Source organism: Mesitornis unicolor, unplaced genomic scaffold, assembly GCF_000695765.1.
Source record: "Mesitornis unicolor isolate BGI_N332 unplaced genomic scaffold, ASM69576v1 scaffold46361, whole genome shotgun sequence".
NCBI classification, from domain to species: domain Eukaryota; kingdom Metazoa; phylum Chordata; class Aves; order Mesitornithiformes; family Mesitornithidae; genus Mesitornis; species Mesitornis unicolor.
Genome location: NW_010162792.1, coordinates 22,579 through 38,632, shown reverse-complemented (window position 1 = coordinate 38,632; position 16,054 = coordinate 22,579). Strand labels below are relative to the sequence as shown.

General features: G+C 41.7%; 1 protein-coding gene across 2 annotated transcripts in view; it reads left to right on the top strand.

The window, feature by feature from the left end:
* The first annotated feature begins 12,673 nt into the window (after positions 1-12,673).
* LOC104547872 (lipase member M-like) overlaps positions 12,674-16,054 on the top strand; it is a 12,493-nt gene continuing 9,112 nt past the window's right edge. Inside the window, exons 1-3 of one of the 2 annotated variants that reach the window (XM_010193724.1) lie at positions 12,674-12,687; positions 14,378-14,479; positions 15,922-16,033. In XM_010193724.1, the coding sequence (XP_010192026.1) occupies positions 12,674-12,687; positions 14,378-14,479; positions 15,922-16,033 (228 nt within the window). Of the gene's footprint in view, positions 12,688-14,377; positions 14,480-15,921; positions 16,034-16,054 lie in introns of those variants that run through there. The other variant, XM_010193725.1, reaches the window with a different exon arrangement.

The following is a 16,054-nucleotide window of genomic DNA, read 5'->3' as shown; positions in this document are numbered from 1 at the left end:
AGTCCCAGTGCAAAATAAATGTTCAGCCTTAGGGGGTGTCAAATGACTTTGCAGAGGGCCCAGTGGTAATTTGCTTAAGTGTGCACTTCTCTGTTGGCTCCTCTCCCTGCATCTATCTGTGAGAGGCATCATCTGGTGGTGAAAGCACCAGAGGTGCTGAGGAGAGCTGTTGGGAGGCTTGTATATGAAGGAAAAGAAAAAGAGGAAGAACTTGACGCTATTAACTGTGCAGTAATATCTGAATTTCAGCTCCTTGAACTGTAAGTCCACACAGCAGCACATGAACACTGCTATAGAATTTATGCTTGCATTACAGTTAATTCATGATACGGCTGATCCATTGAGATTAAGTCACTGAAGTGGAGCTGAACGTGTAGAGCTCTAAACTCCTATGGATTCACATACTGAAAGGAAACAAGACGAATCATCCAAAAGAAATACATGTGTAAGCTGAAACTCTGCATGGTAATCTTGGCTGAAATTGTTTTCGTCAAAGTTTCCCGCAAAGATTTCCCTGCATGAGGAAAAATTTGCCTGCTTTGCATGTACGTGTGCAGTGGAAACACTCTACAACTTTGTGAACTAGTAGGTTGCAAACAATTCGTCCATTTTAAGTTTTATGTGAAGGCAAGAATAGATTTCAGTGCAGGCTTTGGTTACAGTTCCTCTCTGTCTCCAGCACATACTAGCATGAGTAGGTGTTGCACAGACTCAAAGGCAGGTATGCTACCTGCCCCACCACAGTGCCCCCACTTCACGCCAGGCATCTAGACTGCCACACTCCAAACTCCCTAGCTTCCCCCCGGGGACTCTGGGCCCCAGTTCCTCTGAGCACTGATCCCTGTTTAAAACATGGATATGAATGTTTTAGCTGCATAACAGCAGCATTACAAAAACAAGGTCTATTTGGAGAGAAAAGTGTGCAGTTTCTGCAGTGTCAGTACTCAAAATCAGAAATGGCCAGCTCATACCTGCATGTGCAACACTTGCAGCAGCAAACACTGGTATTGGCATGAGTAGCGTGGGTGGTTCCTAATTCAGTGTTGAGTCATATCGGCATGCAGGAGAGGACCTGTCTCCACTTGATTACAAATGCTGCAAGTTCACACACCTGCAACCCTTCCACTTCTCAGCTCTGCATCTTCTCCCATCCCATTTGAGAGATTCTCCCATGTGCTGGGCCAGAAATGCAGATTCTGATTTGGCTGGACTCCTGCATTTTGTGCTCTGCAAGAAGTAACAGGAACCAGAAACCAGGTCTCAAACCTGCTTCAGAACTGTCAGCTCCTTCATTTTCTTGGCATGGCATGGGCAAAAGCAGGAATCTGGCTTCTAGCTGCCATGTAGCAACTTGCATAGCACTAAGGAAATGACTGCACTGAGGTTACGTACTAGTGAATAATTACGGTGCCTTTAGCAAAGTAATTCTAGGCAGCTATTCACTCAGCATGTGACTTTATTGAATCCTGCTTTTAGGCTCTTTGCAAAACACCAGGAACCTGATTTTCCAACCCAGGTCTTTGGATCACAGGCTAAAGAGGGCGTTCATACTTCAGACAGAACAAACAAACAAAAATGCAGAAAAATATTAAGAAAAATGGAAGGGTAATGTTTCCTGGCAGCTCCTCCTCCCCCCAGTGTGCACCTAAATGGAACTTTGTATGACACAAGAGGAAGCTGTGAACAGCATTTTAACACTAATCCCCACTAATCCCACATCCATCTCTTCCTTCTGCCCAGCCTCTCCTTCACCGCAGACTTTTCCACCCCAGAGCTGGCCTCATTCAGAAGAGCTATTTAATCTGACCTGACCAATCCATGCTAAACAGAATTATCCATATGGTAACATGAGTGCACAGTTCCTCCTTGCTCTAACTCTTCTTCCACTGCCTGCCTCTCCAAAACTCCCCTGTAAGAGGGGCTGGGTTTGGTACTCACCCAGGTGCACAACCTCACTTAGCAGCCCCTGGCTCCCTGCTGGCACCCTGCTCCCTGGCTGCTGCATCGCCCACTGCGCCTGCGCAGGCTCTCCCTGGAGAGTCACACTTGCAGTTGCTGGTTTGGGTGAGGCTTTCAGTGCCACATCGGGAGGTAACACCTACCAAGTTGTGCCTAGGAGGAAAGAAAAGTGGCAGCCACAGGAGACAAGCCTGCTGAAAGGAGACTATATGGCAGCCCCAACTAAATTGTTAGGCTTTTCTATTGGTTTTGGGCAATGCTCACCTTCCAACTGGTGCTGCCTGCTGGCCTGCTACAAACTTTTCACCATAAAAAAGCAAGTTTGTTTTTTTCAGTAATGTTTTGTGCCAGACTGCATTACTTCCTTCAATAGCATGAGAAAACAGAGGTACACAAAGAGCTTAACTGTGCACAAAACTGAGCTGAAGAAGCTCTTCTACATTGGCTCCTCTCAGCCACACTCAGTAGTAGTCTGGGCGAATTTGGTATAGTGACAGTACTTTTGAATTCGATGTAGTAGCACTGCATTTCTGCCTCTCAAGGTTGTAAAGCTTTGTTCACATTCTTTATTACCTCTTTCACTCTTGTGCCTATTGAGGAGACAGTCCCCAGCATTGGAGGAAGCCTGCTTCCTAGCCCAAGCAGACGAAGGGACCACATCTCAGTTTATGTCACCCTGCAGAAGTATGTCCCCATATCATGTGCTCTGGAGGACTGAGGCTGCCATTGAAGGTGCAGATGTATTACAACACTTTGATCCTCTCCATGCTCCCAAAGCTGGTGGATGAGGTCAGATGGGCCAGGCAACCTGAAGCTTTTCCCTGGCCATATACATTTGTAGCAGCATGGCAGGGAAGCTTGACCTGAGAGGTTCTAGAGAGGAAGGGCTTGGCAAGTGAGTTACATCTTTTAGCTACACTTTCCCCTCCAAAGCCCAGGCCCAGGCATGAAGGTAAACTTTATCTTATGCCTCTCAAATAAATTATTCTTCCTTCTCAGCATCTGTTTCTCATACAAGCATCTACAAGCTCAGAAGAAATCAGCTGCAGCATAAATGGAAATCAGAGTCTTCACCAGCAAGAGACATGTTATGGGTTTCACATTGCGATTGGATGTGGGCACAGTGTAAAAATATTACAGTTTTACTGTCAACAGCTCTCATGTGGAAGTGCCATAAGAAGGAAATTGCAAGCAAGCAAATTCTTGCTGACTTATTTGGAAATGGAGAAGGCGCTGCTGTTGCCTTTACTTCTCCTGGCTCTTATCGCATACTACTAAATTATCACATTTGTGCTATAATTATTTTACCAACCTCATGTTGACTTGTTTTCTGATTTCTTCACTTCCAACTAGTAGTCACAGGCACGAACATTGCCTCATTCAAGCTGATTCCTTCTAAAGCAAAACTCCAAATGTAAGCACAACGCAGTCCTTCTGCTTATGTATTTATCAGATAGCTATAGATGCCAATTATATTTCAGTTTTGTATCCTGATATTATTCATAAGGTTGCTGTTACTGTATATCTTTGGTTTTTATCTTTGTTTTTATCTTTGTTACATAGCACTTTCCACCGTGGAAAAGCTGACACAAAATGGCAAAATAGGTTTTGCTTTGTATCCTGCAGCTACAATTAAGAATGCCTCAAACCCATTAATTACAGCATTGCTATTTCCTGAGACAGCACCACGTGCGGGAGTTACTCCATCAATAGTGCACACTACATTTTTAGAAAAGGTAGCAGGACAGATTGTGTGACATAAACTACCAGAAAAGGCAAAGGAAAACATACCATCTCCTTTATTATTACAGCTTAGAGCTGTAAATGACAGCAGAGAAATACAGAGTTCAGCTCCTGCTGCCCGCTCGTCCTCGCACTGTCCATGATTTCCCCTCATGTGTGGCTGGCACCTGCGAGGTGCTCAGGCAGCCACCCTGCCTGCACAGACCTGCCATGCAAAAGCTTAGTTTTGTTACTCAATAGTTTTATCTACAAGAGTAATTACTGGAGTTACTGTCCCACAAACAGCTAAGTCAGAAAAACAATTAAAAAGTTGTTAGAAAAATCAGCTTAAGCAACGTCTTAAACCTCTTTTGTAAGACTGTAACTCTCGTGTTGCTGGCATTCAGATGAGCCATTCAGATTATTTTTTTTCCTTTTTAAAAAATAATTGAGTGTCTCAGGCAAGCACAGTGAAAATTACAAGTTGAATGCAATGCAATCAAAGCTGGTCTCAAGTAGAAAATCATTAACGACAATTTGTAATTAAGTTTTGCAGCTTTTTCATGTAGCAGTAATTTGAAATTACTAGAGAAATCGTATTTCTGAAAACATTCATTTCTTTCGGCCGTCTCAATGTTTTTAATGCTGTAGTTGCTAAGATGCAAGATATTTTTATTAATAGGATTTTGCCTTTGTTCTATTCTTTTTAGAATAAGTCTGACATCTTTGAAAAATTGTCTTATGTTCTTTTGCCATGTAAGTGGAGAACAAGCTGAGGAGGTGTATATTGGGCTCAATATCTACACAGGATAGCTGCTGAGAAGAGGTTGCACTGAAGCCAAGTAGAATTACTATTCTACTGTGCTGTGGTTTATATTGCATTTGATCTATCTAATCATGTTTAAAATCTGAATTTGTTCAAAACAGTCATGAGAAACTTTAACAGACCTCTGAGTTCACAAGTCCATAACTTTGCCTCGAATGAATCACTCTGGACATGCATGAAAAGCGCTCAGGAAATAGTTTTATGGGCAACATCTCAGAAATCATATCTATTATCCTTGCCTGATATTCAGAGAAAGACCTGAAACAACAGGTTGCATTATAGTCTGTTCTCTAAAAAAGAATCTATTGAGTTTCAGGAGGATATATGGGTTGGGGAACAGAGTAAATGGAATGGACTAGGCTAGACTACGTTAGACTGGAATGGAAAGAAATCTCTTCAGCTAATATAACCATAATTCCAATGGAGGTATAACTTCAAGTTGTCATTACTAGAAAAGTGGAATTGCTGAGAGCTGTTCATTGGTAGACCAGGGATGAAGTCCAAAGGTAAGTTCGTAATTCTTTTTAAAAATTGTGATAATTTCTCAAATGTAGGTTTTTCACACATCATCTTGTCCCCTCTGTAAACTAGAAAAGGCCATGCCAGCTGCTGTACAGTCTGGAGAAGCAGACCAGTGGTATGGCATTGAAATGTTACCTCTTCGGATCAGTAATCTGGTTTAGTAGAAGGAATTCCCTGACCAGAAGCACTGGGATTTCACCTGGGGTCTTGATATGCCTGAGCACTTGATGGGATGTAAAGACGTATGGTGGACAGAAGAGAAATGGCGGTGTGACGAGAAAATACGTGCGAGTCATGAATGTAGGACAGAAAAAGGTGCGTGGGAAAGATGAGAAACAGGAGGGATTTACGAAGGACTGAAGAGATGAAAAAGAACAGGTAGATAAGAAAACATGACAAAAGACTGAAATAAGCAGCAAATAAGGGACAGGAAGTGCCGAGGGACATGCTAGAAAACAGTATGATAAGAAGACTTTGACAGGACTACAAAGAAGACACTGGCTAGGTTAGGAGCGGGCCTCACCTCATGAGCAATGAGAAGGTGAATCAAGATTTGATTCATTCATCCTGAGCAGAAACATGGCAACATATGGTTGAATTTGGAACTGATATTGTCACGTATGTTAGGAGTGGTCCCTTTCCCTTCAAAGACCAGAAGGCAGACTGAAAAAAGCAAACATAAAGCAAACATAAGCAAACATGATAATTAATTACCCCTTATAAGTTTTCTATCAGCTTTTTGATTCTGAGATAGTTTGAACAGGTTGTGCAATATGCTGCTTCTTGCAGCATAGCTGTATGGTTTCGTGGGAGGAACAGCGGGACAACGTGCACCATCTCAGATGTAGATGCCTGGATGGGTCTCAGAGACATGGCACACCAGGGTGTGTATGGGAATGGCACATTCTTATAGCACCATGATTGCAGCTAACCAGCTTTACCTCAGCTCGTATGGAAGATATCACACCTCTTCATCCTACAATTGTATCTGGCAAACCAGGTTCATCCTAAATGACCTCCGCTATCTATTACTAATAAACAAGACAAATATGCATTGCATAGTAAGAGCCTGCTATTTCATTTTGTGCCACGCCAGTAAATCCACATTACTTTGATGGGAAATATCGGGATGATTGTCTCCAATTAGGTGCAGTTACTCTATTTCTGGCTGTGATTTCCCAGACAGAAATGGATCTGTGCATGCTCGGTAGCTGACACAGAGCACATTTGATGATTCAAAGTCAGCAAACCTTCTGGGATTAGCACGCTGACAGACCTGACCTCTGCAGCACATCCTTTTCAGTTACATATACTCGGTATATGCTGTACAGACCTGTGCTAGCCCAATGGCCTGCTGCATGCAAAAAAACATCCCATGACTAGAAAAGTCTGGGCATAAATAGCCTTACCACCAGAGCTAATACCAAAACCAAATATATCAGTAATGGGAGGGGGGGAGAAACAAAACCAAACAAAACCCCTCTAATCTGCACCACATCAAAGAACTTGGAATAAAATGACATTAGCCATCAGATATTCTGAAACCTAGGCATAATATCCAAACCTATATGCTCATACTAATACTTGCCACGCTTGCAGTAGTTATGAAAAGCCATAATTTAAATTATAATGGTGTTATAAATTAATAAATTTACTAAGATTTTCTTGAAAGGTTGGTTGGCGTTTCCATTAAAATCGCTACTCCTGGAGTGATGTGAGATGTCAGATGCTCCGCTCCTGTTCAAAGAGATGCCTCAGTCATAGAGAAAGATCTTGAAAACCGGGATCTGCTGGTGATCCTGGAGAGCTCTTTTGTGGTTTTGAATGCAGAGAAATGGCTGGTCTGAATTGCCTGTGGAAGGGAAAACTGTTTAGAATTCTTCTTGTAAACAATCTCCCACTTTTCATTCGTCAGAGTATTTTTTTATAACGTTCAGCTACCAATAGCGAACATTTTGCAGACAACAGAGTTTTAACCTTCTTATGCCCATCAGTCACCAGAGACAGAAAGCTGCTTCTGCATCTGAAAATCTGGCTGCTGCTTTGCGTAAACCAAGTGAAGGATACTTGCAAATCCAGTTGTCTTTATCTATTGATATTTTTGTAAATAAAGTGATCTTTAACAGAGAAGGATAAAACATTTCATACCCTCAAGACCTGATCCAGAAAGAAACTGGTTCAGACAAAATGAATACACACAAAGCCTAGGAGAAATCCCAGAGGCAGGTAGGATGCCCAAGGCCATCTCAAATGGCATCAAATCCCATGTTTGTTTACTATTGACGGTATCTATTTCATATCTATTGATGGATCCATGGACTGGATTATTGGCGTCTCAAGTAACTCTTTATCTTGCTACACTCTTCCTTGTCCAGTGTCCCATAGTAGCAGTGGCCAAAGATTTAAAAAAAAAACAAAAAAGAAAATAAGAAAAAGATCAGTGGGCAGATTAGTGGTGGAAATTCTGTGACACTGCAAAAACTATTTCCCCAAAATTCCCTCTGAGATGAGTAGTCATCTAGGGGAACAAAGAGCCGTTGTGAGTAGAGGCTTGCATGTGCACACCCTGTATGGACATACACCCTGTAGTTATCATTTCATCCAATAGCAGTTGAGAGCTGATGTACCACGGATAGAAGTCAGTTTGCCATAAACAATTATCTAGCTCTGGCTTTGATTTTAATTTCTAATAAATAAACCCTGAGACTGTAATTCTCTGCAGCCCCAGATGAAAATTACTCGTGGTCACAGCAGCCCTGTCAGAGCTGACCTGTCCCTGATGCTGCTCCTCCTCCCTGGCGCCAGCGGCAGCAAACAGTGTGGGGAACGTCTTGCACGCGGGAGTCATCGTGCATGGGGAAGACATCATGTGGGAGATCTCTTGCTGAGCCAGGCAGTCCTGCAGCGGGGAAGGGAAGGCTGCCTCTTTCCACAGATCATCCCAATGGTCCCCTTCAATGTCCTTTGCTAGGACATAAGGTGTGACAAGGACATGACATGGTGACATGGCTCACTTTCGTAAAAATCTGTTGAACATTCCAGGGTGTTGAAGAGGCCAGATGAGAATTCATACTGAGCAAAACGGTAAAGTAACGTTCCATGTACGTGCCAAAAGCCTTGGAGACTGACTTCTCATCCATTCTTAGATGAGTCTTAACAAGGTTTTCTCTGAACAGGTCTAATTTCAGTTCCTCCCTTGTTGAAAGTGAACCATGCAAAGCTGGGCAGGAAGCAATGGAACTGACTTCAGGGGGCTTCCTACGATAATGCTCTCTGTGGAAAAAAAACGCTTTTTTATGAAATTAAGAAGGCAGGTACTCAGTATATGCAGCACATACAAGTTTTACACTGTACATTTCCCTAACGCTAAGGGTGAGACTGTAACTTCAGAGGCTCTATAATATCAGAATAATTCATTTATGCAAAATGTTTCTACTTGTTTTTATAATTTGAAAATTACATTAGTATAAAAAAATGGTTCGCAATGGCACAATCTCTTTTCAAAACATGAAGATAAGAGCAATCCAGCAACAATACAGAACCATGTAGTGTTTTTATTCAAAGACTTAAGGGAGAATGGCTTAGCTGTCTTCCTAAGTGAACAATGCTTAGGAGATCATGCTGTCTGTGTGTCTGTCTACATGTTCCCTGGTCAGTTTTGAGCCCTGTGGCCAATTTTCACTGATAGCAGCATAGTCATCTGCAAAATAATTAAGGCTTCATGTATTTCATGATAAAAAGATGACCAAGTAGAAGAGAGAGACTACAAGTGTCCTGACCAGTAAAAGTTGCAGCATGATTAGGAGGTAAGAAGAGAAAGTGAGATACCTCAATCGTTGGAAATATTTAACTGGAGCTTGCAATCAATTGAAGGTACAAACTGATGGGAAAACAGTGTTGCATCAAGTGTTCATGCAACAACTCTTTAAACATGGAATTCTGATAGGAAATTTTGACAGTAATGCTAACTCTAATAATCTGTTAAACCCATTAAACCCATTAAAAATCTGTTTAGATCTTTTTTCCAGGTATTCCTGTTTTTTTTTTTTCAAAGCAAAACCTCATCAATGACTAGTCCAACGAGTAGTCCATTCTCCTACGTCTCTGCCAATGCAACTTGTAATAAGGACATGTCTGTCTTTATGGCTTACATTAATAAAATATGACAGCCCTTAGGGCACAAAAGTAAGGATTTCAGCCATGATTTTCATTTACTGATCTGAATACTCATTCAGGTTAACAGGAATGCAGCTTGAACTGAAATATCCCTTAGACACTGTTCAGGCAAGTATTAGGGACAGACCATGCACAAAATCCTCATAGGTGGAGGTGCCAGCTGGAGAATGAGAAGAAAACAAAAGCCCTGGAAGCCAAAATTACTTGAGCAGAGTCACACATCAGTGATAAGTGGTTCCATGTCCTACTCGTTAGACCTGGACAGCAGTTATTTCAAGATGCCAGGGTGACCTGAGCAAGACTGTGGACACACGTGCAGAGCGATCCGGCTGAGCAGTGGTGCCAGGCAATGCAGAAGAGAGACGCCAGCCCGGCTTTGCCAGATGAGGGGCAGGGTGCGCTGCAAGGGGTTTGGACCTTAAAAGTGGAGCTGCCAGAGCCAGGTCTGAGCTGGTACCTCTATGTACTCCTCTGTGGGGATGCCGCCAACGCAGATCAGAATCAGCCTGGGGATCACTGCACCACAAATTGCTGGGCAGTGAAGACATGACCAATTTTCCTTGCTGGCTTTCAAAAGGAAAATACAAATTACTATTTTTTTTCAGATCTGTTTCTCCTTTAACATTTGAGCTCCTCTGCTACAGATTGACAGCCCCACTAGCAGAGAGCATGGAGCCACAAGGCACCCCTGCTGAGGGACACGTCATACTCCTACAAAGACCTTGGGAATTCACCACTTTCCAGACAGTTGCTGCTACCTGCTCCAAGGGAGCGAAACAGCCAGATCACTCTGTAAAGGAATCTTCCTACCTCAAGGCACTTCACAAAATGCTTCCAAAGCAAGGAGATCACCCTGACCATGGAAAAGACATGGATTTCCTTTGTGATGGTAAGAATTATGCCTTTGCTTGATATTGCTTGGCTTAATGAAAGAATATTGCCTTGTTTCAGGGAAACTTTGAATGTCCACTGCAACCATCAAAAGGAGCAGAGCTTGAAAGTTGTCTATAGGTTTCATCTGTCCTATTTTTGCAGTGTGGTGAAGCTATATGTTGGCACTAACATTTTAGAACTAAACTTCCTTCGCATAGCAAGAGAATGAAATATTATTGACATAAGTAAAATAGAACGTGTAGACTCTTCATTTGGTTTTGAAAGGTATTGATTTGGGGTGAGCAGACAAATTTGTCTGTATAAAGGAAAGCTTTCATTGAAAATGCAGACTATATTTGATATGCAGCTTTGCTATTTAAAGTGCCTTTATATATAAAGGTTAAAACACTTTTGTCATATTCCATTTTCCTTACAAAAGATCAAAATTATATTCTAAGCCCTAAGTGCAAAGGAACAATCTTAACTTTGCAATTATTTTCATTTATTTTTTATTATTTTAATTATTTTTTTTATTTTTAAGAAAAACCCAAGCCACTCTGCCCACAGACCTTCTGACCCATCCTTAAAAATAGCTAGGGTAGCCCCTGATGATGCTAACACAAAACTGAATGGAGACAATTGCTTGACTCAACCCCAGCTTCATTCATTAGCCCATACTTAGCAGTGCTTAATGGCACACGCTTACCAGGACTGACTGGGGCACCTTGACTGGCGCTGACTGGTGCACACCAAGTGTAACTTTTGGTTAGTGCTGGTACTGCTTCCAGTTCCTCTGCCAGAGGATTTGAATTCACAGTCCAGAGGCTTTCGTTTAGCAACAAGTGCAAGAGGAATAAACTGTTCTTAATTCAGCTTTCCACATATGTGTATGCAGATGTATGAAACCCTTTTTTTTCTCATTACAGTTGATTCATATGGAGGTGAGGAGATACTGCTACAAAATTAACAGAAGGATAGAAAGAATTACATGTGGTCTGTGGGGCAGAACAGTTTGAAAAGGAGAGCTCATGAATTGCAACAGAGACTTCATTTACATCCACCCTCAGAGGTGAAGAAATCCTGTTTTGCATACATTTCACAAACTTCAGCATCAGCCAAAAAGTGCTGTGGAAATTACTGAAGTTTTCAGAAGTTGTGTTTTCGTTGCTGAGCTGCCCTTTTATGGACGACCGAGGCTCCAAGAGGCTTGGGCAGGAGGGCAGCACTGCCTGGGGTATTTCCAGGCAAGGTGTCAGTGGTGTGAGCAGAAGAGATGGATATGCACACCTCTCTGTCCCCCCTCGAGCCCTTTCTTTTGACACTTCTTACTTTACCTTTGTCACATGAAAGCATCATCATTATGTAAGTGTCCACTCAGAGCTACCTCACTCATTGCTTAAGAATACTGTGTCACTCAGCCTAATTGCTGGAAATCCTCCAGGCAAGCCCATGCCATTTACCTTAATGATGAGCACCAGATGTATTTTTTCAGCCCTTCAACTCAAGCAGTACCCGTTCTCACTAGTGCTTCACGCTTTTGCACTTGTGGCTGTGCGTGGACCCCATTGGAAGGACAACCTTTGCTGTTTGGAGGTGTAGCAGCAACTGCTGGACAGGAGGGGTTCTGCCTTCACCTCCTGAGTGAAGGCACCTCCACCTGTGCGGGGAGCCAACAGGGCTCCAGCCAAGGCGATGGCATGGGGTGGAGTGGCTGAGGGCAGGCCTTGCGCCCACACTGCCAGCACCCAGGTATATCCCAGGGATGCTGTGGAGAACGCTCTGTTAGATCCCATCCTTAGATCTCGGCGTTTTGCTCACTTTTAAGAAACAGCTGCTTACACCATTACGGCATGAAATATTTTTAAAGCCATATGAGTGCACGGAGCGTTTTCTTTTGATTTTGCTGCTGTGTGTTCCCTTGGAGACCAGTGGCTGGCAACTCGCACAAAAACAAGTCTGTCTCTCAATAAAGCATACCTTCCTGTAAAGGGCCTCCTTAACATACTCAGAATAGCCAAATGTTTCTGATAACTCCATAGGCTAGCTGGATGAAGAAGCCGAAATGACATATTTGATCCTTGAAGAACTGCTATATTTAGCTGCTTGCAAATATCTTCCACTTTCATAGCCCTCCTGAAACAGGAGGGAATAGGGAGAGCAAAGAGTTTGCAGAAAACACTAAAATGCTCAGGATTCTATATTCTGTCCATAGTTGTTTTGTTTTGGTTTTGGTTTTTGTTTTGTTTGGATGTTTGGGGTTTTTTTTTTTAATCCAGAAAGAGCACTGAAAGGAACTGAGGCTTCATAACCCAAGAATGTAGTCAGCAATTTATACATAAGAGCACCTAGATTGACGAGTTTAAAGTCTCTTTGCATATGACCACATTTGTGAAGCTGCAGGAACACCCCTCATGGCGACATTTCAACCTTTAAGCATTTCCACTGAATTTTACACCTCTTTGGGTGTAACTTCCTCTGAAACCTGATGACTTTCGACAGAATATGCATGTCCGTGTGTAAAAACAAACCCACTATAGTTTTAACGCTCACCCTTGTTCATGTTCTTTTCCCATCTCAAGCACTCACTTCAAACACATGCTGTCAATAATGTGCAATGATGACTTTATCCACTAGTTAACTACTTATGGTATTATGTCATTTCCATGTTGTCCTTTTACCTCATACTGAGTTCTTGTTGTCAATGAAGCATTGTTCTACACAAAGCTGGCTTAGTTCAGAGCAAGCTAATAGCACATCTTAATTAGTTAGAATAGCGTGAGGTACTCAAAGGCAAATATGTATTTAAACAGTTCGTTCGTAGGGTTCATGTTGAGCTTGAAAAGACACTGGGCCTTTGAAAAGGAGAAAACCTGGTTTTCTTAGAGGGAAGATGCAAGATGTTGAAGTATGCAAAAGGAAACAAACAGAAGATTAACAATAAATCTATGTGTAGACTCAATGTTTGGAAATACTTTCAAAACCAGTCCTTTGAAAATCATTTCATCTCGTACTTCTCTGCTAGAACCTGAAGCTAGACCATTACATATCTCTTTGAAGACCTGCTAGAAAATCTTGTAGGAACAGGTCTTCTCCTGAGACTTTCTCTCACATTTCTTTCTGCTCTGTAAACATTAAAGAAAATTACTTCTGAGGATATTTTAAATAAATCTGGTCCTAACCAGAGCCAGTACTGCAAGGAGAAAGTATACAAGCTATAAAACAAATAGAAGTATCAAAGTCTGTTCAAAACACTGGTAGATGTTCATCTCAGTGTATAATCTAATCTGTTCTGTGTGGACAAGTGGTATCTATGAGACTCAATAAATAGTTGGAGGAACAAGTGGGAACTGAACAAGGAAGAATAATTAGTTCCGAAGTTTAAGAATACAGAGCTGGAACAGGCAGAATGCAAAGTCCACCAGCTTTATAGCAGAATATGCAAGTGGAAAAAAAACCCAACAACTCAATCATACTTCTGCAAAATCTGTGTTACATTAATGCCTTGGACACTGGTTAGGGAACATGGCTGCATTATGCTTGTACTCCACAAAGAGAAGAGCCTCACAAAGGTCCCTATCCTGAAGACCTAACAGTCTACTCAAACCTACCTAATTTCTGCTACTGGGTAATATTGGCCCACTCCCAGCGTGCTTGGGACCACTGAGACAAGTGGCCATCCACTGTGGTCATGTTTCTTAAATCCGTACAGATTATGGAAAGGCATTCTAGCTTCATAACTATACATTTAGGGAATATCCCTTTTTATTCTATGGCCATTTTAGAGGTGAGATATGAATAAAGGAAAATCTCCTGAAACCACTCCTGCAGCAATGTAGAATTACAGAACAGCAACGTGAACATTAAAAGAATGAAAGCAAAACATGTGTAATAACATCTTTAGAAGTATCAAAGAGTCAGAGTCCCTTCCTCCCTTTCCACATAACATGAGAAGCTGGAATTTTGCAAGCTGTTAGTAAAAGAGAAGATTGTCACAGGTTTATTGACAATTTCATTAGGTCTGATAAGGTATATCTATGAACATACTTGTCTTCAAAATTCCTTATCCTGCTCTGCCACTCCACGGAGGCTGGTATTCTCCTTGAAAATCCAGCAACCTGTGATAGTAAAAAGAGCCTTGTTGTAGCTGTGGTGGTGAAGGAGATGAAAAGCACGAGGTCTGAGAATAAAAGGAGTCGCCTCTCTCTGGTGCTACCCTCGGGAAAAGCTGAAGTGAGAGCAGAAGGAATGAGTAGTGGGAAAGAAATAGATACTTCTTGTCAAGGTCCTGCATGACTGGAGACTGCTGTCTTTACCCAGCACTTCTTCCAAACACCCAGGAACTGAGTTTCTATTCTTCTGTCGTCTCAGTCACACAGCCAAACTCATGATTTCTGGCACAAGGTCAGTAACACTTTAACATCTCTCTGACCCAAAACTGGTGAAGGCTTTGTGGGAGCTACAAAAGATGGTACCAAGCCTAGGTTTCAGGAGTAATTTAATGATTTGAGAACAAATACATTTAGTTATATCGCTTTGTTTGTAACTCACATGGGTGAAAGATTATTTCTTGAAAGATTCCTTTTGGCTAAAGAGGTGTAGCATGACTCACCTAGCCTGGATTTGGGTAATTTTGGGATAACTGGAGAGGCGTGGGAAAATGCCAGGTGTGGGAATAAGATAGCAGTGGCTTTCAACCAAAAGAAAAGAGGATGAAGCTAAGTAAAAAGAAGTTTTTAAAATGTCTATTCCCTTTTCTACAAAAGGAGGCAAGTATTTTCAAGACAAGGATTATATCAGAATGCAGTGTTCGAAAGTTAGAAAATAAATTGTTCTGTGATAAGAAAAAAAATAAGCTATTCATATTATTTGGGGAAACGATTGCAAAGTCTCGTTGATTGGGAAAACCATAAATGCAGTAGATTTGTTGGCTAATTCAGTCTAGCTTAGAGCTCTGTCACTGGGTCAGCGGAGGTTTAGACGCCGTCTCCAGAGGTATGCATGGTGTAGAAAGGATGCTAATTCAAGCACTCTACTTCTTCTTCAGGCTAGGAGTACGCAGGTGTTCACAGACTGGAGCTGCTATGTGTGCAGCTGAGCAGAGGAGTTTCCTCTCAGGTTTTTGTGTTCCTCATTTCGTGAACAAAACTGGGTGTCCTTGCACTTAGTCTCTACTTATCACTACATTTATCAAAGCTTTCTCTTCTTTTCTCCATTCTCAACCTATATAGTGGATAATTTTTTCCATTGAGCAGCTTTGTATAAATTATTTTAGGCAGCTATAAATAAGTGTTTTATTTAAGGTTCCTAAGTTCTTAATTAAGTGATAAATATTTTAATTTGTTTATTCCCAATTGTCTTTGTTTTTCAGTTAACTATCCAACATCTTGGTTGTCTCCATTTGAAAACTTTCACTGTGGCAATGATTGATTTAGTTACAAGTTGCACCATAACTCCAGTGTTCCCCAGAGTTTGCCAGAAATGCTTCCTAATTAATCTACAGAACAAACGCATGGCATGGTAATGCAAGTGGCTTGCTTCTCAGAAGAACAAGTGAAATCCATTTCTTTGAAATCTTTGCTCCTTTCTTTGGTTTCACGGATACTTTTGCCCTGATTGAGAGCAATGTCATGGTCCAAACCCTAGCAGAGAATTCGGATTGCTGTCAAACTCCCTCTGATACATGTTTAAAGTCAGATTTGTTCTGTTTAACTAGCAAGTAGGGAGTACCAGACTAGCTCCGTTCAGTATTAGGCAGCATTTCCCTGCTCAGAAAAGGACAGTACCTGTCTGGGTTAGAAGTGCAGAGCAGGACTACTGAGGGTTGAATATACTATTTTATCCAGAGAGAAGATACGGCTGTTTGTTGCTGTGACATACTTGTTTCATGGAATTACTTACTCAAAAGAATTCAGGAGAATGAAGAGAGCTGTGGATCCTGAAGCATTTATGAATATTGTAAGTGGCTCGACAGAGTGA